Source organism: Perognathus longimembris, chromosome 24 (genome assembly GCF_023159225.1).
Source record: "Perognathus longimembris pacificus isolate PPM17 chromosome 24, ASM2315922v1, whole genome shotgun sequence".
Lineage (NCBI taxonomy): Eukaryota > Metazoa > Chordata > Mammalia > Rodentia > Heteromyidae > Perognathus > Perognathus longimembris.
In genome coordinates this window covers 11,116,082-11,141,899 of record NC_063184.1, presented here as the reverse complement: position 1 = coordinate 11,141,899, position 25,818 = coordinate 11,116,082, and the positions used below count along the sequence as shown (strand labels likewise).

Here is a 25,818-nt window from a genome sequence, read left to right as displayed (position 1 = left end):
GCAATCTTGATCCCGGGGCGCTGCGTGTGGAGCCCGTTCTTTTGTCGCTTCGTCCCTAATCGTTCAAACGCTCCAATTCACCCTTCCTTCCCCGAAAACCCAAGAAATAGTTCACTTCACCTGACACATTGCACAAAAAGGACTATTTCGAAATTCTCCCGCGTTCGAGTGTGACATCATCGACACGGGACCGCAGCGGAAGAAGACCCAATACTAAGCCCGCCCACTGTGGGGGGGGGCCTTAGCAAGAATCGCCTTTTTCAAACAGCCAATCACATTCTGCCTGGGGATTGAAGGAGTGGAGCGTCCTCAGCCGGCGCGCTGAGCTCTCCGAAGCCCCGCCCCCTCTGGAGGCGGCGCTCTCCTGTGACGTCTGCCACAGGACGCTAGGCATTCCAGTGCGTCTTCTGCCAGGGGGACGCGAAAACGGTGTCGCTCTTCGTATGACGCGAAATAACCACGACCGTGAGGCTCGGAGAACAGAAAAGTGCCGGAGGAAACAGGCTCTGAACCTGTATTTGCGGGAATTGGACGAAGTAAGTTCCAAGTGGCCTGTAGGGTGCTCGGGTCAGGCGAAATCTTTCCTCGCCGCCTTTTTTTCATACAGTGCATCTGACGTGCGGCGCTCGCCCCGCCCCCTCTCGCGAGCCGGTCCGTTCACCTGGTTCTCTGTGCGCACGCGCAGAAGTCCTCCGGTGGCGCTGTTCCAGTTTTCCGCCGGTGGGGGCGCTCTGCGCCCGGGGACGGAGCGTCGGGGCCGCCCCACATTGGCCTGCGTCCGGGCGGAAGTATGGGTGCCGCCGGGGCTGCTCGCTTGGGAGATGGTCCAGTTTCCTTAGATTGGGGTTGAGTTGGGGCTGCCAAAGGATAACGAGCGTGAGGCGCTACAGTCTTAAGATTAAGTTGTTTTCCTATACAAGACTGTGATCCTTACTGGGCGCCGGTGGCTCACGTCTGTCGTCCTCGCTACCGAGGAGGCTGAGATCTGAAGATCAAGGTTCGCAGCCAGCCCGGGCAGGAAACTCCGTGAGACCCTTATCTCTACTTAGCTACCAAAAAGCCGGAAGTGGAGCTGTGGCTCAAGTGGTAGAGCGCCAGCCTCTAGTACAAAAGCTCAGGTACAGTGTCCAGGCCCTGAATTCAAGCCCCAGAAGGGGCTCACAAAAACAAACATAAAAACCCACCTAGTCCTTACCGAGAGTTGAAAGTTCAATTGTAAAAGAGAGCTAACGTAAACACGGGGTACCAAGTGCGTTGTTAGAGATATTTTGGGAAAACATGCGACAGGGAAAGTATGGTGGTAGGCCATATGGCCTCAACTTTGTAAATTTAACAGAAAGATTTGTTTGTTGGCCTGTTTGGTTCCAGTACTGGCCTTGAACTCGACCTGGCTTCTGTATCTGAGCTTTTTTGCCCAAAGCTGGTGTGTTACCACTTCAGCTTCCACGTGTAGCTTCTGGGTGGTTAAGTGGAGATAAAGAGTTTGTTCAGACTTTTCTTCCCCGTCTGGATTCACACCCGGATCTTTAGATCTCAGCCTCCTGTGTAACTAGGGTTACAAGCAAGCATTAGCCACTTTCTCCCACTGTGAGCCAGGATGACAAGCAACCGCCAGCTCGGATCTTGAACAGCAGCTTAGATTCCTCATTCAAAGCAAAGACCTAGGGCTGGGAATATGGCCTAGTGGTAGAGTGCTCGCCTCATATACACGAAGCCCTGGGTTCGATTCCTCAACACCACATATGTAGAAAACAGCCAGAAGTGGCGCTGTGGTTCAAGGGGCAGAGTGCTGTGCTAGCCTTGAGCAAAAAGAAGCCAGGGACAGTGCTCAGGCCATGAGCCCAAGGCCCAGGACTGGCCAAAAAAAAAAAAAAAAAAAGCAAAGATTTGTTGTTACCATTGACCTTGGCTGTGATCATAACTTTTTTTGGAGGGAGAGAATACAAATACTTTTTTTTTTTAACCTGAAGAAGTTGTAGGTGATTTTCTTTGGAAAATGTTCATGTATCTATTAAAAAAAAATTCTGTGTATAATTTTATAAGGAAATTTTGAGAAAGCAGAAAGTTACCTCACATCTTATCTAGCTTAATCTCCCAAGTTATCTGTCCCTTTCATTATTTTGTTAGTATAGTTGTTATTTATAAGTTTAGCTTGCATGGAAAAGAAGTGAAAATTAGATTTGTTCAAGTGGAGATGACTAGCTATTGTCCTGACATTCACATTAACATTCCTGATTGCCAGCATGTGTATCTGCTTTTTCAATTTTCCCTTGGTTTGGTCTATAGCACTTCACCAATTACCTCATTAATTACCATGTCTTCATGTACAAACATAATTTTTTGGCCTTCCTGTTAAACTTATCATTTAATCATTTTATAAAATTTACAAAAATTCTTGAAACCCAGTGGAAGTTCCTTAAACTTATGCTTAAGAATTCCTGAGTCATGCCTGCGTACTGCTAGTTCAAACCTGTAATCCTAGATGTTCTGGATGCTGAGATTTGAAGATCTGTGCTTCAAAGCCAGCCAGGCAGGAAAGTCTGTGAGACTTATTTCCAATTAACCACCTAAGTCATGCCCGATAGGTCTGTAATTCCAGTACTTGGCTAGAGGCAGGAGGATTGCATGTTTACAGCCACCACGGGCAACATAGCAAGGCTGTATTTCAAAGAAGCAAAACAAAACTGAAAGGATATGTCCTGGCCATCCCAAGGGACCATAATCACAGATAATCACAGACAGGAGAAGAAGGTTCATACGGAGGTTTATTAGTGGGGTCATAGTTCCCACAGGAGAGGGAGCTACATGGCATCTGCACCTTATTCAGGTGGCAACTTCTCTCTCTGGGGAAAAAGGGGCAGTAGGTAGGTAGTGAGTAGGAGTGGCTCATTAGGTATGGGGGGATCTGGGGGCTAGTGGGAGGAGCTGAGGACCTGAGGCTATGGAAATGCTAACATTCCCCCATTTGTTGCTTATTAATAACAGAGGAGGGGTACCAGGCTGGGAGTATGGGCGGAGGTTGTTTCTTCTGGAGCTACTTGCTGCTGTAAAGGGGTGAAGTAGTCAGAGGTCCCTGATTCGTCATTTGGCCTGGTACTGTCCAGGAAGTATTTGACAGTTTGGTTGGTAAAAGTCCTCTTCGTTTCCATGAGAATGGTTATCAGGGCCAATGAGTGTCATGGTCTCCTCTGGCTACCTCCTGCAGCTTGGGCACATCAAGGAGTCACTGGGGCTGGGGTCTTCATGGTCCAGATCTGTGCAGGGCAGAGCAGTGTAGTAAGAGGATGGCCTTGAACTGCAAGTTCCCAGGTGGCATCCTGGGGGAGGGATGTCATCCTGTTAAAGAGACTTTTGAAAAGGTCAGGCAAAAGGCTGACAAGTTCAAAGGACCAGTTAACATGAACAACATGGGAGGGAGAACATACCCTGGGCAAAAGCCACAAAAGTTCCATTTGGAACATAAACCCAATTGTGGCCCATTACAAGGAAAGAGGAATAACTGGACTGGGGGCAGGAAGGAAGTGTTTAGGGATAGTGGACTGGTTGGGAGTAACCAGTCAGAGGCTAATATATATATATATATATATATATATATATACTATATATACTATATATAATATATTACATATGTACTATATATTATATATACTATATGTCATATATAGTATATATAATATGTTACATACACAATACACAGAGCAAGTAACAAAGGCAAGAACGCAAGTTTCTGTCCAGATGGAAAATGGACAGGTATGGACATTAGGTGGGTAAACAACTATTCCCCTTGATCTCCCGGTTCTGATTAATTTTGAAAGGGCAAGTTTAAATTGACTCCATTTAAGATGAGACTTCATCTCCTCTTCCTCCTCTCCATGGTTCCTCATTGTCAGGATTGACCTCGTCCTGAAGGTCTAGGTGCTCATTGCTTGGATAGCTTGCCCCAGTTGGCATTCACAGGGTTTGAACTCAAGGCCTGGGCACTGTCCCTGAGCACTTCTGCTGGAGGCTAGTGCTGTACCACTTGAGCCACGGTGCCGCTTTCAGCATTTGGCTGGTTATCTTGAGCCAATCTTCTAGTCTGGCTCTTTTCTGGTTAGTTGGGAGATGGAGTTTTAGAGGGATATTTTTTTTTCTTGCTCAGGCTGGCTTCGAATTGCAATCCAAGGAGTCTTAGCCATAAAAGCCCTTTTTATTTCCAATTAAAGCAACAGGAGAACAATAGGAGTAGAGCTTACCTGTAACTTGTTGAGAATTGACCAACAAATACTTGCCAGAGTTCTGCTGTAACACTTAGAGAACAGCAGACTAAATGAGATCTATGTGCCATCAAATCAAATCATATCGTTTAACCTTACTGGCAGGTGGAAGAGAACACAAATGAATAACAATCAAGAGGGTAAAGGGTCAGGACAATGTAAAAGTCTCAGCTTCAGTGGATCCAAAGTGGCTGTGTCTTCCATCCTGAATCAGCAGGCTTCGTTAGTCAGGTGTGATGGAGGCAGGCAGGAGAGATGGGTTGGATCTGGGCAAGGCTGTAGTGGCATCTCTCAGAGTCCCCTGGATAGATTGTCACACCTCCTGCTGGGTTGCCTGCAAATTTCTACACAGACTGGTTAAAGACATTTGAAATCTCCCAGTACACTCTGGCTTTTCCAGAATCAGAATATAGTGTGATGGTGCCATATTACAATAGGTTGTACTGAAGAGTAGTTTGTGTGAGAGTTATACATACCAGGGCCTTCTTATCCAGGTAGTTTTGGCCAAGTTACTTAACCTTTAAGCCTCCTTTTAAAGAAAGTGCAACTACCTAGTGGGATTATGGAGATTTAGAACACTGTTTATAAAGCAATTGGTATTGTCACATAGTAACTTATATTATTTTTATTTTTCTAAAGCCCATGTATGAAAGTCAAGGGAATGACTGGTTTATTCCCAGTATTTTTATCATATATCATAGTAAAGGAATAGCAGAGTGCTGAGGGATAGCAAGTTTGACATCAGCACTATAAACTAGATCTGTGTTTATGCAAGTTGCACATAGGGTTCTTGGAAGAATGTGTGATGTTCAGAAAAGATTACAAACTGACAAACTGTTTTCTGTCTTATTCTAGTGAAAGGGAAAATGTTGGAGATGGTCAAGTTGGTAGAACTTAATGACAATTGATAAATAATAATATAGTTACATATAATTATGTTCTCTACAGCAGCCCTTTCAAATGCTTGGAGGAATATAGCATTGCTAAGTAATATAAGAAGTGTAAAAAGGATAGACATTGGTAGGAAAGGTAATAAATTTGACTTTGACTGTGTAAAATGACAATACAATACAAATACCTCCTACCACAGAACCATGAGAAAATTCAAACTTTGAACATTAAGATTAAGAAAATTATTGCCATAAGGGCTGGGAATATGGCCTAGTGGTAGAGTGCTTGCCTCATATACATGAAGCCCTTGGTTCCATTCCTCAGCACCACATATATAGAAAAAGCCAGAAGTGGTGCTGTGGCTCAAGTGGTAGAGTGCTAGCCTTGAGCAAAAAATAAAAAGCCAGGGACTGTGCTCAGGCCCTGAGTTAAAGCCCAAGGACTGGCAAAAGAAAAAGAAAAGAAAATTATTGCCATGTAACTTCCTGATTTTCTGCAATATCGTATAAAGAAATTGTTCTATATCCTATGTGGCCTTCTGGTTATCTTCCAAATCAAAGGTATGCTTGCTCATTCTGAATGTATACCAACTCACCAACTCACCAACTCACAAAAATGTTTATTAGAAGAATGAAAGAGTCTCTAAGCTTAGATACACCATTTTATTGGTTAGATGATAGGCTTCAAAAGGAAAGTATTTGTAGAACAGATAGTCCTCCTTCTATAATTTACAGGAAGCAATAGAACCTGCTGTAATGATTATCATAGCCCACATTTGTATTTTATTTATATCCTACAATCATACAAGAAGAATTTGAAGCTGGGTGCCAGTGGCTCATCCCTGTAATCCTGGCTTCTCAGGATATTAAGATCTGAGGATCCACATTTCAAGCCAGCCCGTGCAGGAAAGTCTGTGAGACTCTCATCTACAATTAACCAACACAAAAGCAGAAGTAGAGCAGTCGCCCAAGTAGTAAATCACCAGCCTTGAGCAACAAAGCTCAGGGACATTGCTCAGGCCACACATACATGAGTTTGAAATGCTTAATGTTTTACAGATACTTTTAAATCTTTATCCAACATAGTGATCAAGTTACTGCCTTTAATAGTATTTAATTCCCAGTGGAGTAGGTAAATAATAAAATTGTAATTCCAGTTTATAATAAGAGTGGATCAGCAGTGTAGGAATGGTATTGATTAGCAGCAAAGGAGTTTTTTTATGTTGGATGAAAGGGAAGGCCTCTCTGAGAAAGTGAACAGGAAGTACTCTTTACAGATATATCAGGGAAATTAAAGGGAGAGAAAGAGTAAAGAAAGAACTGAATGGCTTTAACATGTTTACTTTTTATTTTTTTTATTTTTTGCCAGTCCTGGGCCTTGGACTCAGGGCCTGAGCACTGTCCCTGGCTTCTTTTTGCTCAAGTCTAGCACTCTGCCACTTGAGCCACAGCGCCACTTCTGGCCATTTTCTGTATATGTGGTGCTGGAGAATTGAACCCAGGGCTTCATGTATAGGAGGCAAGCACTCTTGCCACTAGGCCATATCCCCAGCCCAGGCTTTAACATGTTTAAAGAATCTAGAGGTGGCACGATATGATTGGGGAAAGCAAGCTGCAATGGATTGCGGGAAATGGAATTAGCTGTCCCCAGGCCAGGTCATATAGGGTCTAGTAAACCACAGTGTCTTTCTTTTTCTGTTTGTGCATGAACACTGGTCCTTATGTTTGAAGGTCTCTGGCCTCCCTAGTCTCTGCTCCTGACCTTTTGTGCTCAAAGCTGATCCTTTGCTACTTGAGCTACAGCTCCAATTCCAGATTTTTGCTGATTAACTGGACATAAGAATCTCATACTTTCCTGCTCCATCTGGCTTTGAATGATGATCTTCAGATCTCAGCATTCTGAGTAGCCAAGATTATAAGCTTCAGCCACTGGTGTCATCTTCAATTGTTTGTTTTTTGTATTGTCATAAGATATAAATAAAATACAAATGTAGGCTGTGATGATCACTGCAGCAGGTTCTACTACTTCCTGTAAATTACAGAAAGCAGACTGCCTGCCCTGCCATTGCTTTCCTTTTTGAAGCCTGTCATCTAAGAAATAAATTGGACAAGAATGCAAAAGTACCACTTCAGCCACAGCTATGCTTGTAGATTTTTGGTGGTTAGTTGGAGGTAAGAGTCTCACAGACTTCCTGCCTGGGCTGGCTTTGAACCATAATCGCCAGATCTCAGCCTCCAGTGCAGCTGGAATACAAATGTGAGCTTCCAGCTCCATCATGTCTTTTGATTTTATTCTGAATGAAGTAAATCTTCGGAGGAGTTTGTGCAGGGGAGGGTATGCTGTGGATTATGAGTTTAAATGATTCTGGAGAATTCTGAAGAATTGGTTATAAGGGGTCAATAGTAAAAGCAGGCAGAAAGTCATGGAAGATCTTGTAGTAAGTAGTTCAAGTAAGACATGACAGTAGCTCAGACTAGGTGAACCAGGTCTGTGATGCAGAGATGAGAAGTATTCCTGTTCAGATATGTTTTAAAGGTAGAACTAACAGTAGTTGATGAGAACTAGCAGTAGTCTCTGCTTGAATAAGTAGAACTGTCAAGAAGACAGTTGAATTTTGAATGTGGAGCTGATGAGAGAATAGTTTGGTAAGCATGAAGCCAGTGAATTAAAAACCAAGACTCTTTCCCAGTAGATAAAGGAGTCCAGGATTGAGGGTAGTCACAGGCAGTATGGAAAGAGCACAGTAAGGTCCAGAAAAGGAGAAAACTCTTGAAAGCTATATGATGAAAATTGTTTCAAGGAAGGGGTTAGAAACTCCAGTTGCCAGAAGAGAGAAGTGATGACTTGAGTTTCACTGCTAGAAAGGGAGGCCTGACAGAATGGGTTCAAATGAGTGTGAAATAAAGTGTGGGGTTAGTGCAGTGCCAATGGTCATTGCCTTCCTGATTGGAATTCAGATGTCATAAGAAACTGTCAGCTTCTTGTACATATACAAAATTACTTGGCAGGCCAACTGAAGCCTACTCTTAAATGCCAAAATATTCTTCCATTGACTGGTGAGAATGCTTGAGTTGAGATTTGCAAATAGATGCATCAAGACTTTGTACTCTTACTAATCATCACCCTGGAACTGTTATCTATTAGTATCACTGTTCCTAGTATCTCTGAAGAAGTCACTGAGTCTGGTAAGCAGTCAGATCAGGAGATAAAAGTAGGTTCTAAGCTAGCTCTGGGCTTAGGTAGCTTTAGAGTCGAATAAAAAGCAGAAGAGAGTTGGTAAAACCACAAAAATCACTAACCCAAGCTAGCAGCTATCCAAATTTTTTCCCTCCTTCCCCCGAACATGATCGTGAGAAAGTCACCTTCACAGGTCACAACTTTTGACTACTACCCATGTTTTGTAATCCTGATAACCCAGGTGTAACAGGCAAGCAAACCAACTCCTGTTTTTTTTATTTCATTTTTTGTGTATGTACTAATGAGTCCAAGAAATTTTAGGTTTTATACAAAAGAAAGTTGGTCTGGAGTTACAAAAGCTTGGCAGAGTCCATGGATCCCATCCCATGAGGAATTTAATAGGGGCTATATATATATATAAAATTGGGACAAGGATTGGAGATTTGTCTCCTGGTTTGTGCAGTTGCACTCAACTGAAGCATAACTATTTGTAGTTATTACATATGGTTTTTCTACAGGAATGGAAAGTGAAAAACTAGAAAGTACTGAAAAGAAAAAAGAAGTAGAAAAGAAGAAACGCTCTCGAGTTAAACAGGTGCTTGCAGACATTGCTAAGCAAGTGGACTTCTGGTTTGGAGATGCAAACCTTCACAAGGACAGATTTCTTCGAGAGCAGATAGAAAAATCTAGAGATGGATGTAAGTTTTTGTAGGACAAATATTGCATCTATATCTGAAACATACTTATTGATTTGTATTTCTAACTAAATGTTGTATAGGCATATAAATTCCCTCATATAACTACTTCAAATGAGTGCTGCAAAATACTTTTCTCAATAATGTAAATATTAATTAAATTTAAATGAGGTTAGCAGAGCTAATACCAACTTATTATTGAATTTTATTAAATACAAACTTTCTTTCAACATTCCTAATAGTTGTTGATATATCACTTCTGGTATCCTTTAACAAAATGAAAAAATTGACCACTGATGGGAAGTTAATTGCCAGAGCATTGAAAGGCTCAACTGTTGTAGAGGTAAGGTCATTTTATGTTTTAATTACAGATATAGATACCACAAGTTTAACTTCATTAAGCTAACCTCATTAAGCTAATGTTTTCATTTACTTTAATGAATTGTTTAAAGCTGGATTTAGAGGGCACCAGAATTAGGAGAAAAAAACCGCTGGGTGAAAGACCAAAGGATGAGGATGAACGCACAGTATATGTGGTAACTACATTTAATAGTTTTTATTCAAAATGATATTGTTTTAATAATCTTTATTCATTGTTACTGACAAAATTTTAATACTCGTTATAGGAATTACTTCCCAAAAATGTTAATCACAGCTGGATTGAAAGGGTATTTGGGAAATGTGGCAATGTTGTTTACATAAGTATACCACATTATAAGTCTACTGGAGATCCAAAAGGATTTGCCTTTGTTGAGTTTGAAACAAAGGAGCAGGCAGCCAAAGCTATTGAGGTGAGTCCAGTGTCCTAAGGAGGGGAAAAGCAGAGGAAAAAATTGTCACGTCACTACAATAGTAAAATTCTCAATTTCAGTTCCTTAACAACCCACCAGAAGAAGCACCAAGGAAACCTGGCATATTTCCCAAAACCGTAAAAAATAAACCCATTCCAGCCTTAAGAGTAGCTGGTAAGTACTGTGACTTGAGTAACACTTGGTGCTTAGCGCTCAATTTATTATGCTTGAGCGCTAAGCACTAACTCATTTTACAGAAGAGAAGAAAAAGAAAAAAAAGAAAAAAGGCCGGATAAAGAAGGAAGACAGTACACAGACTAAAGATTTAAACATAGACACAACAAGCAGCTCGAGCCTCTGTAAGATAAAAAGATCACGAACTGCATCTGAGGGCTCTGATGCAGAGACACCGGAGCCCCAAAAGCAGCCTGCAAAGAAAAAGAAAAAACGAGATCGAGATCGGAGTGAAAGCCTAGCAGAAGGTAGAGCAGGGAAAAGGAAAAGAAGCAGCTCTGGAGATGCAGAATCTCTAGCGCCAAGATCAAAAGTTAAGAAAATTACCCAGAAAAGCATTAAAAAGGAAGTTTCTGACATTTCCAAAGAAAACAGAGGTATGACAAATTAAATTAAAAATTTAAATTACATATAATTGAAGAGGTAATGTCCCAAACAAAGTCACTTAAAATTTCTTTAACCCGTACAGACCTAGAATTTTCTACAGAAGAGGAAAAAGACATTGGAGATATTAAAGATGGTTCCCTGTTGAAAACTAAAAGGAAGCACAAGAAAAAACATAAGGAGAGACATAAAATGGGCGAAGAGGTTATCCCCTTGAGAGTACTATCAAAGTGAGTACGCAATGGCTGTGGCGATTGACAACATTCCATCACCATTGCTAAAGTGCAATTCCAATTTATTGAACAGAGTTGCATATTAGCAACAGTGGTGGCATGTCACCACAGAAAGTGGGCTCACCAGACGATCAAGTAGGAACCACCACACTCAAACATGGAAGCACTTATTCTATCATGTCACAGCAAGTGCCTCTATGTTAAAGTAAAGGGTGCCCCTTAGAATTCACTTTAAATGCCATCTTCATAAAATGTAAAAGGAAAACTTACCATCACCAAAACATGGAAGCACTTACTTTTTTGAATCCAAAGCAAGTACATCCACGTTTAAGTGATGGGGAGCCCACGTCTGAGGAAGGTTGGGAGTGCTTCACCCTAGAATAGATATATTCACAAACTTCACACCTGTGGGGTTCTGGAGACACCCCCACTGAAACATGGAAGCACTTACTTTTGATTCACACAGCAGGTACCCCCATGTTAAAGCAAAGGGGACCCCTTCAGTAGCTGGTGAGGGAGTTTTCATTCTGAAGTAAGTTGAATTCACTTCTACTAAAACATGGAAGCACTTACTGTTATTAAAAACTCACAGAAAGCACACCCATGTTAAAGTGGAAGGGAATCCAGCACACAGGAGAATCTGGAGGGGGAAAATGTCAGAAAGGTCCTAATAAAAGCTTTTCTTTACCTCCAAAGTCTACTTACCAAAGTGTACTTCTCTTCTTCAAAGGTAAAAGACCGGGGACCTGGGGCCTTGTATTTATACCATTCTTAACTCCCAAATTCCTTTTGCTTTTTATCTCAGAGAATCATTACAAGAGCCTTTTGTTATTTTAATGTATCTGTTCTCAGGGAAACTCTGATGCTGGGTGGGTTGAGATTCTGGGTTCCTCCTCCCCCCACCTCCACCCCACCTCCCATTTTTTTTAAGTACAGATGTCAATGTTAACTGCTAAAACCATTACCACAAGATATCCTCTTTTTAAAAAAAAAAAAAAAAAGTCTCCTATCTTTTTTTGTTTCCCTTTGGCACTGATTAGAGTTAACAATGAATGCTCCCACAGAGCTTAGAGATGCATTGTGTTTATATCTGGAGGAGCCCTAGCTGTTTGGAGAAATAGCTACATGTTAAATGTATGTAAATAAATAAATTGCTTCCTTTGGGGTGCTGTTTTCTTCACAGAAATTCCTTTTGATTCAGCTAAATCCTTAGGAATGTTATCTCTCACATTGGAAGCAATTTAACAAATAATCTTTAAGTTTTAATCTGTTTTCCCACAAAATGACTGATTTGATAAATACCAGTAATTAATGAAAGAATTAATCTTAAAATTTTTACTTTTATAAGATAAACTATGAAAGGGAGCATTTAATGTGAATGTTGGAATCAAAAGAATTTCCTTTGTCTATTTGTTGGATGTATTTAGGAACTAAATAGGTAGGATTTAGAAAATTAAAATATATTAAGCAAAGAGAAAAGTTTGAAAGAATGTATTAGAAAGTCATTTGAAGTTTATACTATTTAGATTAATTTCTATACTTGTTTTGAGTCAGCTGTTGTCATTATTTCTATACTGTATTTTTCTGCCTTCTAGGATTGAATGGATGGATTTGAAAAAAGAGTATTTAGCACTACAAAAAGCCAGCATGGCTTCTTTAAAAAAAACAATATCTCAAATAAAATTGGAATCAGAAATGGAAACCGACAGTGGTTTACCTAATAAGCCTGAAGTGAAAATTGCAAAAGGTAAAAATCACCTATTTTGTAAGGTTGTAATAGATGTAAAAGATGTCACTTATTATAATCAATATTTAGGAGTTTCAGCCTTACTTGCACAGTACTCTGGTTTTGCTCTCCAGCTCTGGAGAGGGAAAAAGAAAGAAGAGAAAGGAATTATTATAAGGGCTCCTTTTAAGTAATATTTTTCATACTCTTTTTACTACTTTTTATTACTTATTTAATAAGTGCATAGTTTATAGAAGTACAGATTGTAGCTTCTTACCTGAATTTTTTTTTGTCAGTCATGGGGCCTGGGGCGCTGTTCATGCTCAAGGCACCCTACTACTTTGAGCCACAGTACCACTTTGGTTTTTCTGGGATTAATTGGAGATAAGTCTCATGAATTTCCTGCCCAGGCTGGCTTTGAACCACAAACTGCCAGCAACCAGCTCTTACCTGAAATTTTATTCAGTAATACGAACCACAGCAAGAAGAAGTTCATTCAAATTAGGATAAATTTTAAATTCCTATAAATTACAATAAAAATGTAAATGTAAATTCTCAAATTTAAATAGGAATGTTTAACAGGCCTAAGTACAATACTTTTATTCTTTGGCTCATTGATAAGGAGGTATGTTTTTCCAAATTCTCTTCATACTGCAAATATTGAGATTTTCTACATTTTCAATCTTAGTATTCTGAAATAGGTCATCATGTATTTTTAAAGTTAATAAGTTTTAAATGAATTGCTTTAGTCCACCTATGAAGACATCTCTTGTTTTCCTAAAATAGTACTTTCTAAGCGTTAAATTGTGAAATGCAAGAGATCTAATCCTGCTCTTTCCCTTTTCACATCAACAGCCAACAGTACTGAATGTCGCCCAGTGGAGAACACGGGACCACAGTTTGTGAGTGGGGTGATTGTGAAAATCATTAGCACTGAGCCTCTGCCCGGGAGAAAACAAATCCGGGTAATACTTTCAAGCTCCTAAGTGGTCCTTTCTCCTTTCATTAACTACCTAGTGTGAAAATGTTTTCCCTATAATATGGAAGACAAAACAGATTAAATTAGAATCTATATTCTTGACTAAATCCCACCGGGCAACTTGAAGCAAACTCTAAAGGCTTTGCATTTCTCACATACTTGTTTTCTAACACTAGTGCTGTGTAGGTGCAAAAGGAAATAATGCAATAGTCACTTTGACTACACACTACTAGTATTTACCACGCAGGTTTTTTTTTTGAAACACTTTCAGTTTTCAGAGCTTTACAAATTACTTGGCAGATAATTTTGTGAAGATTTAAGAATCATTACAGTTGGTCTGGTTATTTAAAAATTAAAATTATCTCAGATCGTCTAATTTTGAAACAAACTAGAAAATAAGCTTTCAGTAGGTTCCGATATTTTATTACCTAAGAAAAGTAGAAATGATTATTGTGAAATAAGAACAATGTGTCTTCACTTAGCGTGGGTATAGATTGGTTTTTGTTTGTTGATAAGCTATTGTAAATTTGGGGAAATTGAAAGATATTTTGTAGAAAATAGCCTTTTAAGTTTTAAAAATATAATCCAGAGCTAGCAGAGAAACTCCAGCAAACGAATTTGGACTCAGTACCACAAAAATCAAAACAAAAAACTTCTAATGTTCTAAAAAATTGTTATCATTTCCATCTAAACAGTCATACAAATATGACAATATGCTTCGTTTTAATGCAGTTAAGATTCCTCTGAATTCAGGGCAGTACACTATCACACAATTACGTCAGGTACCAATCTTTTATACTCTCTTCTATGACAGTCACTAGCATGTAGTTTGTTCTGATTTTTATCTTGAGACCCATGCAGACTGTTTTTCACTGTATGCACTCTATCTAAAACCTTATCCTTGAATCATATGGCTATCCCTAAGATATAAGTTTCTTGATGGAAGATTTTGCCAGTCCTAAAGGCTACTATAAGAGGAATTGAGGATAACAGGCTAGGAAATTGTGAAATAAGCAGATGTTTTGTTCAAAATCAGAAAGCAACTGCAATAATGAAGTTAATTACATTTTGCTGAAACAAAAACTAAGCTATGTTGGTAACTGTTGTCTGTGACTTGCCCCTGTGATTACCAAGCTAATTTATCATTATAGGTGTTTTAAGTCTAAGGCCTTAAATCAGGAGATTAGCCCCACATTATAATGGATATTTAGTAAATATCTTTTGAATTGTGCTTTTCTATCTGAAAAACCACTTATAAAACTCAGTGAGTAACTTACAGTTCATCGACTTATTACCAGTTATTTGTCTTGCTGTGATTCTGTTTTGTGCTATTTACTAGATAGAGCTCTCCAGTTTTTTCTTTTTATTCAGCAAACATTTACTAAGTGCCTTGTTTTGTGATAAATAGTGTTTTAGCGTGCAGGAATGTGATGCAGTACCCTCTTATTTAGAGACTCCCATATATTACTACCTAGCATAAACTTTTCTTAACCTATAATAAAGTAATATTTCCAGTCATTGCTCAATTTGTCACATAATTTAGATATCTAGAAATTCGATATTCAACAGTAAATATAAGTAGTTGTATCTTAAAAAAAAATTAGATCTAAACAAAAAGGAAACCAAATAAATAAAACGTTTCTTTCCTCAGTTGGAAATCTCCCTTCTTAACTTTATGAATGAAAATTGATGAATTAAGAATTAGTGTGACATTCCTGCATAAATGCATTCAGTGTTCTCTGGAACCTGCTGGGAGAGGCTAATTAACCATGCAGGAATCTGGCTAATTTGCCCTCCCTGCAGGCGTCCTAGGTAAAACTTTACCCTTGCTGGTGATCTCCATTTATTTAGAAGCTATATTGGTATTTTATCAAAATCTAAGAGCTCTTGTGCTGTGTTCCTGTAGATCTACAGAGGAACCCTGTGATTTTTGTAGATCTTAGTTTTCAGGCGTTTAAGGAGTTAAAGGTCAATACATATTTTAAGTCATAAGTGGTGTGCAGGTGAGTAGAAATAAGCCTATCCCTAAGTCCTCTGTCTTTTCTTTTTTTTTTTTTTTTAAATCAGTTGGGGGCTTGAACTCAGGGCCTGGGTGCTGTCCCTGATCCTTTGGGCCACAGCACCACTTTCAGTTGTCTGGGGGTTCATTCCTGCCCCAGCTGGCTTCAAACCATGATTCTCAGCTCTCAGCCTTCTGAATAGTTAGGATTATAGACTGGAACCACCGGCCCCTGGCTTTGTCTTTTCTTTTAACCTCATTCCTTTGGATTGTCCTGTCCATTCCCTCTACACATACGTTGTCCTCAATAGACTATTTCTAACCTCATTCATATACCAAAGACATGGTTTAAAGGAAAGGAAGATTAGATTTAATGTCAAATTGACTGTGCGTTCTGTAAACCGAAATCTATTGTTTTTGACATTATGCTTAATTCCAATGCAGGATACCTTGGCCACCATCTCAGAAGTTGTTTATGTTGATTTGCTAGAAGGAGATACAGAATGCCATGCCAGATTTAAAACCCCAGAGGATGCTCAAGCAGTAATGAATGCACATACTGAAATTAAAAAGAAGCATAACTGGAAGCTTGAAGTCCTTTCTGGTAAAACTTACTAGAACTATTTTAAAAGAATGGTTTGATCAATTTTGAATCCAGCTGTTGGGGTATACTTACCTAGCTATTCTATCTCTGTTTATGGGATTTGATTGGTGTTTTTCATGTGTGTCGTTATTCAGTGTTGATATTTGTTTTTTGTTTTAAGGTGATCATGAACAGAGGTATTGGCAGAAGATTTTGGTAGATAGACAAGCCAAACTTAATCAGCCTCGGGAAAAGAAAAGAGGCACTGAGAAGGTATCTATCAGTTTTTAGTTTTATGCCCTAAACTGTTTTGGGGAGTTATCTTCTGAAAGTCAGTAACAGGTAATCATAAAATAACTTACTGTTACATAGATAGCAAAGGCTTATCGAATGGAGTGTTTTAGATTGAGAGGGATTGCATATTTCTCAGTTTTAAAATACGTGAGATGAGAATTGTTTTCTATAAGGATACATAATATTAACATGTAGAGTTTTTGTTTGAGGTAGTGATACTTTACACGATAAATTTAGTCTTGACTTGTGTTTTGCAGCATACATGACTGCATAATGATAGTCTTTAAAAACCACAATGTTTTTTTAATGTAGTTTATACAGATAGGTGGCTCCAGAGGTAACATTCAGAGAGCTAAGACTGGGATGCAAGTCCCCTTTGACAATGGTAAACTTATTCCTGTTCTCCAAGATACTCAACATATGGTAATAGCCAGCATAAATGAGCTTAAGGCAGTTTCTCAATTTTCTTTTTGTGACAAAATATGCATTTTTGTGCTACTAAACTATGGAGTTTGTTCTTTGAAAACATTTTCTAGCATATGTTTATACAAGCTAATGCGTTCAGAACAGAGTAGGATATGTACTAACACTATTATCACAACTTAGAACTGTATTGTGAAAGTCAGAGGAAAAACCTAAAAAATGTACATGTTTGGTGAAAACTTTGAAGAGCAAACTTTGTATTTTCCTGGCTTGTTTAGTGTTGTACTTACAAATTTTTAACTTAAACGTCTAGTGTTTACTGAAATACTACTGAGACTCCCTCACGACAAAAGTTACTCAAAAGTAATAAGTATGCATGTGTTTTTCTTCAGCTATCCATTGCCTAGCATTCATTGGGAGTGGGGGTGTAGTTTCCTACTGGGCTTTGTGAATGTTTTCTAGAATGGAGACTGAACTTATTGATAGGGATGCCTCCTGCCTTCCTAATGCCTCAGGTCTCTGTGATGCTAATTTCAAAGCCTTTTGAAATTGTTAAAATGTTAAAAGCCCTGATCCAAAACCTAAAACTGAAATAGTTTACAAGTGGTACTGACCCTTTAATTGCGGTGGAATGTCATTTAACACTATCAATTAAGAAAATTGTGTTTTTTTTATTTTAGGAATTTTATAAAAGTTTTATTCTTCATTGAGTTACAGAATTACTTTCCATAGTTACTTACCTGTTTCACTATCAGGGTTGGTGATGGCATGATTTATTACGTAGAAACAGCTGAAGCCATAGAAGTATAGCTAGTTAGCTCATAAATAACATGTCAGTTTTCTACCAAGGAATTTTTGGAAGCCTAGAATTGTACTGTATGTTATCTTCTGTATTTCACACAATTTCATTTTTCTTAAAATACAGCTCAAGTGAAATGCCTTCCAAGCCCAAGGACCTCATTTGTTTAGTGTTTAAACATGTTTAACACATATTTGTAGAATTTTTCTTAGGAACTTTGAAAAGTCCTGCCGTATTTTTATGTTTCAGGATTTTTCCTGTTTGTTTGAGTGTCTTGGGGAGGTTTGGTATTTTTTTTACGAGACAAGATCTCACTATCTTGTATAGGACAGACTTTTCTCCAACTCATGACTTTTCTCATTTTGCCAGTGTTGGGACTATAGGCCTGGAACACCATTCTTCTGGTTATATTTAAAACATGTAAATTGTTGTAAACTCTAGTCACCTACTGAGGTTTACTGTAACTGTAGAACCATTCTAGTGAGTAGTTTGCAAACAAATTTGTGCAACACCCCAGAAATATACTGTCTCTTTGAAAGAATATGAAATCTCCAAATACCTTATGAAAGGATCTGTCCCAGCCATCCCAGGGGACCATGCGGACATAGTCACAGACAGGAGTAGGTTCATAAGGAGGTTTATTAGTGGTGCCATATCTCCCATAGGAGAGGGAGCAACTTGGCCGGTGGCTTCTGCACCTTATTGAGGTGGTAGCTTCTCTGGGTTGAAGGGGGAAGTAGGTAGGTCTTAATGGTGAGTGGGAGTGGCCACTTTTAGGTCTAGGGCAGGGAGTTTAGCTATGGGTAGAACTGTGGGGGAGGAATTGAGGACCTGAGGCAGGGGAAGTACTAACAACATATAATTGAGGACTTCATATCTTTTGATTCATGACTTACCAGAAACAGGTCCACTGGGAACAACAAAAACAAAAATATGTCCTGTTCTTTCTAAGGAAGGTTAAAATTTTACCAGTAAATTAAGGAGTGGCTATTTTGAATTATGTGTAGCTTAAGTGAGAATAGGTAGATATTTCAAAAGTTTAATACCTACTTTACTTATCTGTAATCGCAACAACTCTCCCTTTGATTTGATCTGAACATAATTGTCACATTTGTCTTCTCAAATTTCTTTCAAAATGAAATCTTTGTAGTAAATTGTGTTATTTAGTTTTGCTTTGTGTGTGTCAAACAAATTTTCTTTTCTTTCTCTAGTTAATCACCAAGGCTGAAAAGATTAGACTAGCAAAAACTCAACAAGCAAGTAAACATATTCGGTTTTCTGAATATGACTGAAGAGAATTATACTTCACCTGTTCATTTCACCAGATACTTGAATGATTCTTAGGAAATTCGTTTTATTAGCACAACATGCTACATGTTTTTCTAAAACATTCAGAAGAGTCCCTCAACGTGTAAGATTTTTGACAAGTACATTGCAAACCACAATTTTTTTTGCCAAATATTTTATTTGAAGTATGTACGGCAACCTCAATTGATTTCATAAATAAATGTGTTTTGAACATTATGTTTTGTTTTTATTTACAAAGGAAATTTATGATTGCAGAATAAGACATGCATGCATGGAAAGTTCAAAAAACTGCAGTAAGCTCGGGGTTTTGTAACTTTTCTAATTAAAATTACCTTCAAACCAGGTGCCGGTGGCTTATGCTTGTAAGTCCTAGCTATTCAGGAGGCTGAGATCTGAGCATTATGTTTCGAAGCCATTAGAGACAGGAAAGTTCATGAAATTCTTATCTCTAGTAAACTCAGGAAAAGGGGAAAGTGGAGCTGTGGCTCAAGTGGTAGAGCTCTAAAAGAAGCTCAGGGACAGAGCCAGGCCAGAGTTCAAGCACCAGGACAAGCAAAATAAATTACCTTGAGTATCTTTTCATACTGGTATTTGTAGACATGTATGTATAATATTTTATTCTAGTTGGCTTCCATTGAACAGAAGAGCATATGAACTGTTGGTAAATAAAATGTAAAAATTTTTTTAATATATTGTTTCTTATAAATACTTTATTTTGGCTACACAGAATAAATTGTACCAGGATCTGTGAGCCAGGTTGAGTTGTCTAGATGTCTATATCAAACAATTAACTATCAATTTTTGCGTTTTTTTCAAGCAAGGATTTATTTTAGTATAGCAGGATAAAGTAAGTTGAAATGAAGGAGAGGAAAGAAACATTTATGGGCATTAATGACTTACCATTTCATTCAGGGAAATTTCAGGACTGGAATATCTAAGGCATTCCAAGAACTTAATTTACAGGCTCGGTACAGGATTGATACCATAGTCTCTTACCAAAATCTCAAGAAACTACTTTGGATAGCCATCAGATTTAATTTCTTGGACAAAAAACCCATTCCTGGTTCCAGCTTTGTCTAAAAGTAGGGGATTTATTTGACAGCACCTTCCATGGGCTAAGACCTACAGTCAGGAATTGGTTCACATCTGTGACTCAGAGATTGAACTAACTTTGGGGGCCGGAGGGTGACAGCTGATAACTACCAAAACTAGAAACAAGAAAGAGTAATAGACTAGTGGGCATGGATTCATCCAGAAGGAAGATCTGTAAAACTTAATAGTACACAATGAGTGCTACTCCAGTAGATAGAAAATAATCAGAAGTAAAGGCATTTCAGTAGTCCTTGCGTGGCTGGGAATATGGCCGAGTGGTAAAGTGCTCGCCCTGGGTTTGAGTCCTCAGCACCACATATATAGAAAAAGCCGGGAGTGGTGCTGTGGCTCAAGTGGTAGAGTGCTAGCCTTAAGCAAAAAGAAGCCAGGGACAGTGCTCAGGCCCTGAGTTCAAGCCCCAGGACTGGCAAAAAAACAAAAGACAGAAGAGTCCTTGCATCTTAACAGCAGAGACATTAACGTATATAATTATAGAAATTTCTCTCCTTAGCATTTAAAGCAAGTACTCATTCAAATATGTGTTGAGTATTTTATGTTTGGACATTGTTACAACACTTGAGTGAGTGAACAAAAATATCTTTTTTTTAAGGAGCTTACATGCCAATAGGTGGTGTAGATATACACCACACTTGTTTAATTGCCTGGGAGCATTTTTTTTAATTTTTTGTTGGTCCTGGGGCTTGAACTCCGAGCTTGAGTGCTGTGTCCCTGAGCTGCTTTTGCTCAAGGCTAGAGCTCTGCCACTTTGAGCCATAGTGACACTGCCAGCTTTTTCTGTAGTTTATTGGAGGTAACATGGCCTTTCCTACCCTGGCTAGCTTCAAACTGATCCTCAGATCTCAGCCTCCTGAGCAGGTAGGATTACAGGCGTGAGTCACCAGTACCCAGCTTCTGGGAGCATTTTTAAAATGTGGTAGAGTCAGTACATGATTAACATGCAAAACAGTTCTGGGCTATATCCCAACACTATATAAAAGGAAATTCTTCAAAAATGTCTTGGGAAGTCTGCAGCACAGCAGAGCAACTAGCATGCAAAACCAGGAAGGGTTCAACAGCAGAACCATTAATAATTGTACTTGTGGCTTGTTGACCTAAGACAAACAGGCTATTGCACACACAGCCACACAAGTTGCACACATTCAGAACGACTGCTGTGTGGATGGTGTTCTCTGACTTGGGCAATGCACAGTCTGCATGCCTGGGTGGAAGCCCTGTCTGCTAAGGCAGTGAGCACCTGAGGTCTAACATGGCCCAAAATTAGAAACCTGGTTTCACTGTGGGCCAGTTCATACCTAACTGGATAAGTCAACCTCAGATCAGGGATGGGAATTAGAGAAGGGATCCCAGGGTATGGGCTCCTGAGATTTTGCAGTTAAGGATGTGTTTTTTAATGATGAATCATAGGGCATTATTGCAAGTACACTAAACAGTTTTAGACTTGCCTTATTCTTGACTGTTTAAGGCTTAGCATTAAGGAAAACAGTGTGGCTGGGCACTGGAGGCTCACACCTATAACCCTAGGCGCTCAGGAGGCTGAGAGATATCTGAGGATCACAGTTCAAAGCCAACCTAGACGGGAAAATCTGAGCCTCATTTATCTCCAATTAACAAGAAGAAAAAAAAAAAAAAAAGCAGAAATGGAGCTGTTGCTTAAGTGGTAGAGTGCCAGCCTTGAGGAAAAAAGGGACAGCACCCTGAGTTCAAGCCCCAGTCCTGAGGCCCAAAAAGAAAAAGAAAAGAAAATGTGGTTTTGCTTACAATTTTGCTTTCTAGTTCTATAGTTAACAGAAATGCCAATTAATATTTATGGAATCAGCTTTCTGTTTTGTGTTCTGCAGAGCTAAGGCTTGAACCCAAAGCCTTGTACATGACTGGCTAGCATCCTAGCACTGAGTTGCACCCCAGCTGGATGCAGAAGTACTAAGGGCCAATAAATATAGTACCGAGACTCACAAGTAATCAAGGGAAAGAACAAAGGCATTCTGGTTTTGATCAGGTAGATGACAAACATGAAAACTACTTATCCTACCCAGTGTGTAATAGAAAGATTAGGAGATTGGGCAATGTATTAATTACAGTACAGCTTGACTGAAAGACAATTTAGCAAATAACTATGCTGCAAACAATTTTCAGACAAACTGTATAGGACTTTCAGAATTGTGAAAATATTTTCAAATCTCATAATAGGAGAAACACAAGTCAAAACATAGTAGAGCACAAGTCAAAACTGCACCAAGACACTAGTTTTCACATCAAATTGGCAGAAATTCCCCAGTCTTGTAAAATACCATCTTGCTGAGGATACGAGGAAATGGGCTGTTTTCTTTTCTGAATGTTTATTACTTGATAAAAAATTGTTTATAAAATTCCTAATCCTTAATACATTTGGTTTGTTTTGAAATGGATAAACTCTGTATAATTTCCGTGTATGTATTTATATCAAGAAGGAAACTATGCAGCCCTCAAGTGGAGAAGAAGCCAAGTTCTTTCATGTTCATAGGAGGATGACAAACACCTAACAACAGCAAATTTATAAAACATGTTCTTAACTGATCATCACAGGCATAAGCCTGAAGTATCAGCACTTAGTTGCTGGGGCAGAACTACCAAAGTTCAAAACCAACCTGAAGGAATACAGGACTGTTTCAAATTGCCTCCACTGGGCTTAAAGATTGAATCTTTCCAGCCAAACGTGGCGATGCACACTTATATTCCCAGTGTTTAGGAGTCTGGGAAAGGGCGATTGTGAGTTCTGGGCAAGCCAGAGATATTTAATGAGGTAGGGATGTGTGTGTGCATGTACTTCTGATTTTTAGCTGGTTGATTGGAAATAAGTCTCACTGACTTTTCTGTCTGGGCTGGCTTTGAACCCAGATCCTCAGATTTCAGCCTGTTTAGTAGCTAGAATTACAAGAGTGAGCCACTTGTTACCTTGAGAGCTGGCTAGAAATCTTCATACTTGCTTTATCAATGCCCTTATTATTTACTCTGCCAGGCTTTGTTTTTTGTTGTTGTTGTTGTTGTTTTTGTTGTTGTTGTTGTTTTTCCAGTCCTGGGCTTGAACTCAGGGTCTGAGCACTGTCCCTGGCTTCTTTTTGCTCAAGGCTAGCATAGCACTCTACCACTTGAGCCACAGCGCCACTTCCTGCTTTTTCTATATATGTGGTGCTCCCCAGCACCCAGGGGCTTCATGTATACGAGGCAAGCACTTTACCACTAGGCCATATTCCCAGCCCCCAGGCTTTAGTCTATATTTGTCATTACTAACAGTTTTCACCAAAAACTGATGACTTTTAAGCCTGTTGACCTAAATCCACAGGTTGTGCTTTGCAATATTTTAAATCTACATCTCTTTAAGTTCTTGGCAGATTTGGAAAGGGTTTACTTTGAAATCTCTTCTTGGGAGCCAGAGCGGATGGCTTATGCCTGTAACCCTAGCTACTTAGGATGATGAGATCTGAGGCTCTGGGTTGGAAGCCAGTTCAGTTCAGGCAAGGAAAGTCTCTGTGAGTCTCTTATCTCCAGTTAACCACTGAAAAAGCCGGAAGTAGGGCTGTGGTTTAAGTGATAGAGGGCTAGCCTTGAGCAAAAAGCTCAGGGATAGGACTCAGGCCCAGAGTTCAAGTCTCAGGACCAGCACACATACCCTTCCTGGGCTATGAGCCATGGCAGAATTTCTCCCCTGATTTGCTTTCCACCAACTCTGTTCTTTTCCTTTTTCTTTTCTTTTTTCTTTTCTCACTTGGGTCCTGAACTCTGTCCATGAACTTTTTTGTGTTTGGGTTTTTTTTTGTTTTTGTTTTACTTTGCTTTTTTTTGCCAGTCCTGGGGCTTGAACTCAAGCTTCTTTTTGCTCAAGGCTAACACTCTACTACTTGAGCCACAATGCCACTACCAGCTTTTTCTGCTTACATGGTGCTGATGAATCGAACCCATGGCTTCATGCTTGCAAGGCAAGCGCTCAACCACTAAGCCACATTCCAGCTGCATGAACATTTTTTGCTCAAGGCTGGTGTTCTAGCACTTGAGCCACAGCCCCACTTCTGGCTCTTTTGGTGCTTTTTTGGATTATAGGCATGAGTCACCAATGCCCAACTCTGCTCTTGACTGAAATTCACCTAAGTATCCCTGAATTATATAAATCCCAGAGGGAACAATTACAGGTGATTATAGATGGCTTCTTCTAAACATTGAACAAAAAAGTGAAAAGTAAACTAGAACTCAGGATGAGTGTAAGACAGGATAACATCTGATTTCTGCTTTTATTTGATTTCTTTGGAACATTGAAAATATCAAGATAATTAGAACTATTTCAACTTTGTCCTGCTTTACCTAAATGTAATACACTATTAATTAAAACTCCGTTGTTATAAATGTGGCTCACAACATTTGTGAAAGTAACAAACTAGCAGTAAGCAAGATTAAGGCCCTGAGTTCAAACCTCAGTACTGACAATAAAATAAAAATCTTAAAAGTTAAACACACCAGGAGAGAAAAGCAAGGAGAGACAGAGAAACAGAGAGAGAAGAGAGGAATGGCTTCTATAATCCTTGCTTCTCAGGAGGCTGAGAATGGAAGACTGTGATTTAAAAGCAGTATGGGAAGAAAAGTCCTCAAGATTCCATCTAAAAAAATAACCAGGAACAAGAATAGAAATGTGGCTCAGGCAGAAGAGTATCAGCTATGAGCAAAGAAAGTAAAATGAGGGTATAAGACCCTGAGTTCAAACAGCAGAACCAGCACTAAAGCCAAAAACAAAAAGCAAGTAAGGGGTGGGCTGGGGATATAGCCTAGTGGCAAGAGTGCCTGCCTCATATACACGAGGCCCTAGGTTCGATTCCCCAGCACCACATATACAGAAAACGGCCAGAAGCGGCGCTGTGGCTCAAGTGGCAGAGTGCTAGCCTTGAGCGGGAAGAAGCCAGGGACAGTGCTCAGGCTCTGAGTCCAAGGCCCATGACTGGCCAAAAAAAAAAAAAAAAAAGCAAGTAAGGGGTGGGTTTCAGTAGCTCACGCCTGTAATCCTCGCTACTCAGGAGGCTGCAATCTGAGGATCACACTTTGAGGTCAGCCCAGGCAGGAAAGTCCCTGTGAGACTCTTATCTCCAATTAGCCACTCAAAAACCAGAAGTGGAGGTATGGTTCAAAGTGGTATCATACTAGTTTTGAGCAAAAAGGCTTGGAGAGAACACTCTGACCCAGAGTTCAAGCTCCAGGACCAGCACAAAAGAAAGAAAAACAATTCACAAAGCAAAGATTTCACTGGTTTACTGAGGTACCTGGTTAGCCTTTGTAGCTCAATGTAAGTGAAGTAAATTCACAAATAATAATTTAGAACTTGGCTCTACACATGGCTAGGATTTATTTAAGAAAAACTGAATGACTGTTGTATGATAAAAGTTATTGAATCAAGGGTTATTTTCTAGCACAGAAACATTTACCTTGAAATTATTTCATACTGTGATGTTGAGATTAATAGAGCAATGTTGTTAAAGTAGATTAAGCAGACACACATCTGAAGGAAAAATGTCCTGCTTTAAGTGGCCTATTTTGTGTCCTGAGGCTTGAACTCTGGCCTTGGCGCTTTTTTTGCTCAAGGCCAGCACTCTACCACTTGAGCCACAGTGCCACCTCTGCCTTTCTCTGAGTAGTTTGTTCGTGATAAGATTCCCTTGAAGTGGCACTGTGGCTCAAGTGGTGGAGCTCTGTCCTCGAGTAAGAGATCAGGGGCTGGGAATATGGCCTAGTGGTAAAGTGCTCGCCTCGTATACATGAAGCCCTGGGTTGGATTCCTCAGCACCACATATATACAAAAAAGCCAGAAGTGGTGCTGTGGCTCAAGAGGTAGAGTGCTAGCCTTGAGCAAAAAGAAGCCAGGGACAGTGCTCAGGCCCTGAGTCCATGCCCCAGGACTGGCAACAAAAACAAAACAA

General features: G+C 39.5%; 2 protein-coding genes across 2 annotated transcripts in view; one reads left to right on the top strand and one right to left on the bottom strand.

The window, feature by feature from the left end:
• Zgrf1 (zinc finger GRF-type containing 1) overlaps nucleotides 1-182 on the bottom strand; it is a 58,512-nt gene extending 58,330 nt beyond the window's left edge. Inside the window, exon 1 of the mRNA XM_048333604.1 lies at nucleotides 121-182. The gene's annotated coding sequence lies outside the window, so the exon portion shown is untranslated. The remainder of the gene's footprint in view (nucleotides 1-120) is intronic.
• A 192-nt stretch (nucleotides 183-374) lies between these two features.
• On the top strand, nucleotides 375-18,988 carry Larp7 (La ribonucleoprotein 7, transcriptional regulator). The gene is made up of 13 exons (XM_048333576.1): nucleotides 375-536; nucleotides 8,843-9,022; nucleotides 9,262-9,362; nucleotides 9,472-9,555; nucleotides 9,646-9,810; nucleotides 9,891-9,984; nucleotides 10,068-10,421; nucleotides 10,514-10,658; nucleotides 12,257-12,408; nucleotides 13,243-13,352; nucleotides 15,810-15,969; nucleotides 16,130-16,221; nucleotides 18,676-18,988. The coding sequence occupies exons 2-13, from the start codon at nucleotides 8,845-8,847 to the stop codon at nucleotides 18,754-18,756; spliced, it is 1,716 nt and encodes a 571-aa protein (XP_048189533.1). The 5' UTR covers nucleotides 375-536; nucleotides 8,843-8,844; the 3' UTR covers nucleotides 18,757-18,988.
• Nucleotides 18,989-25,818: the final 6,830 nt, after the last annotated feature.

Excerpts from the sequence above, each read along its gene's own strand:
- Larp7 (XM_048333576.1), top strand. The coding sequence starts at position 8,845 with ATGGAAAGTGAAAAACTAGAAAGTACTGAAAAGAAAAAAGAAGTAGAA. Across the intron at positions 9,023-9,261 it reads AGAAAAATCTAGAGATGGAT|TTGTTGATATATCACTTCTG; the intron begins GTAAGTTTTTGT and ends CATTCCTAATAG. Across the intron at positions 13,353-15,809 it reads CCGGGAGAAAACAAATCCGG|GATACCTTGGCCACCATCTC; the intron begins GTAATACTTTCA and ends ATTCCAATGCAG.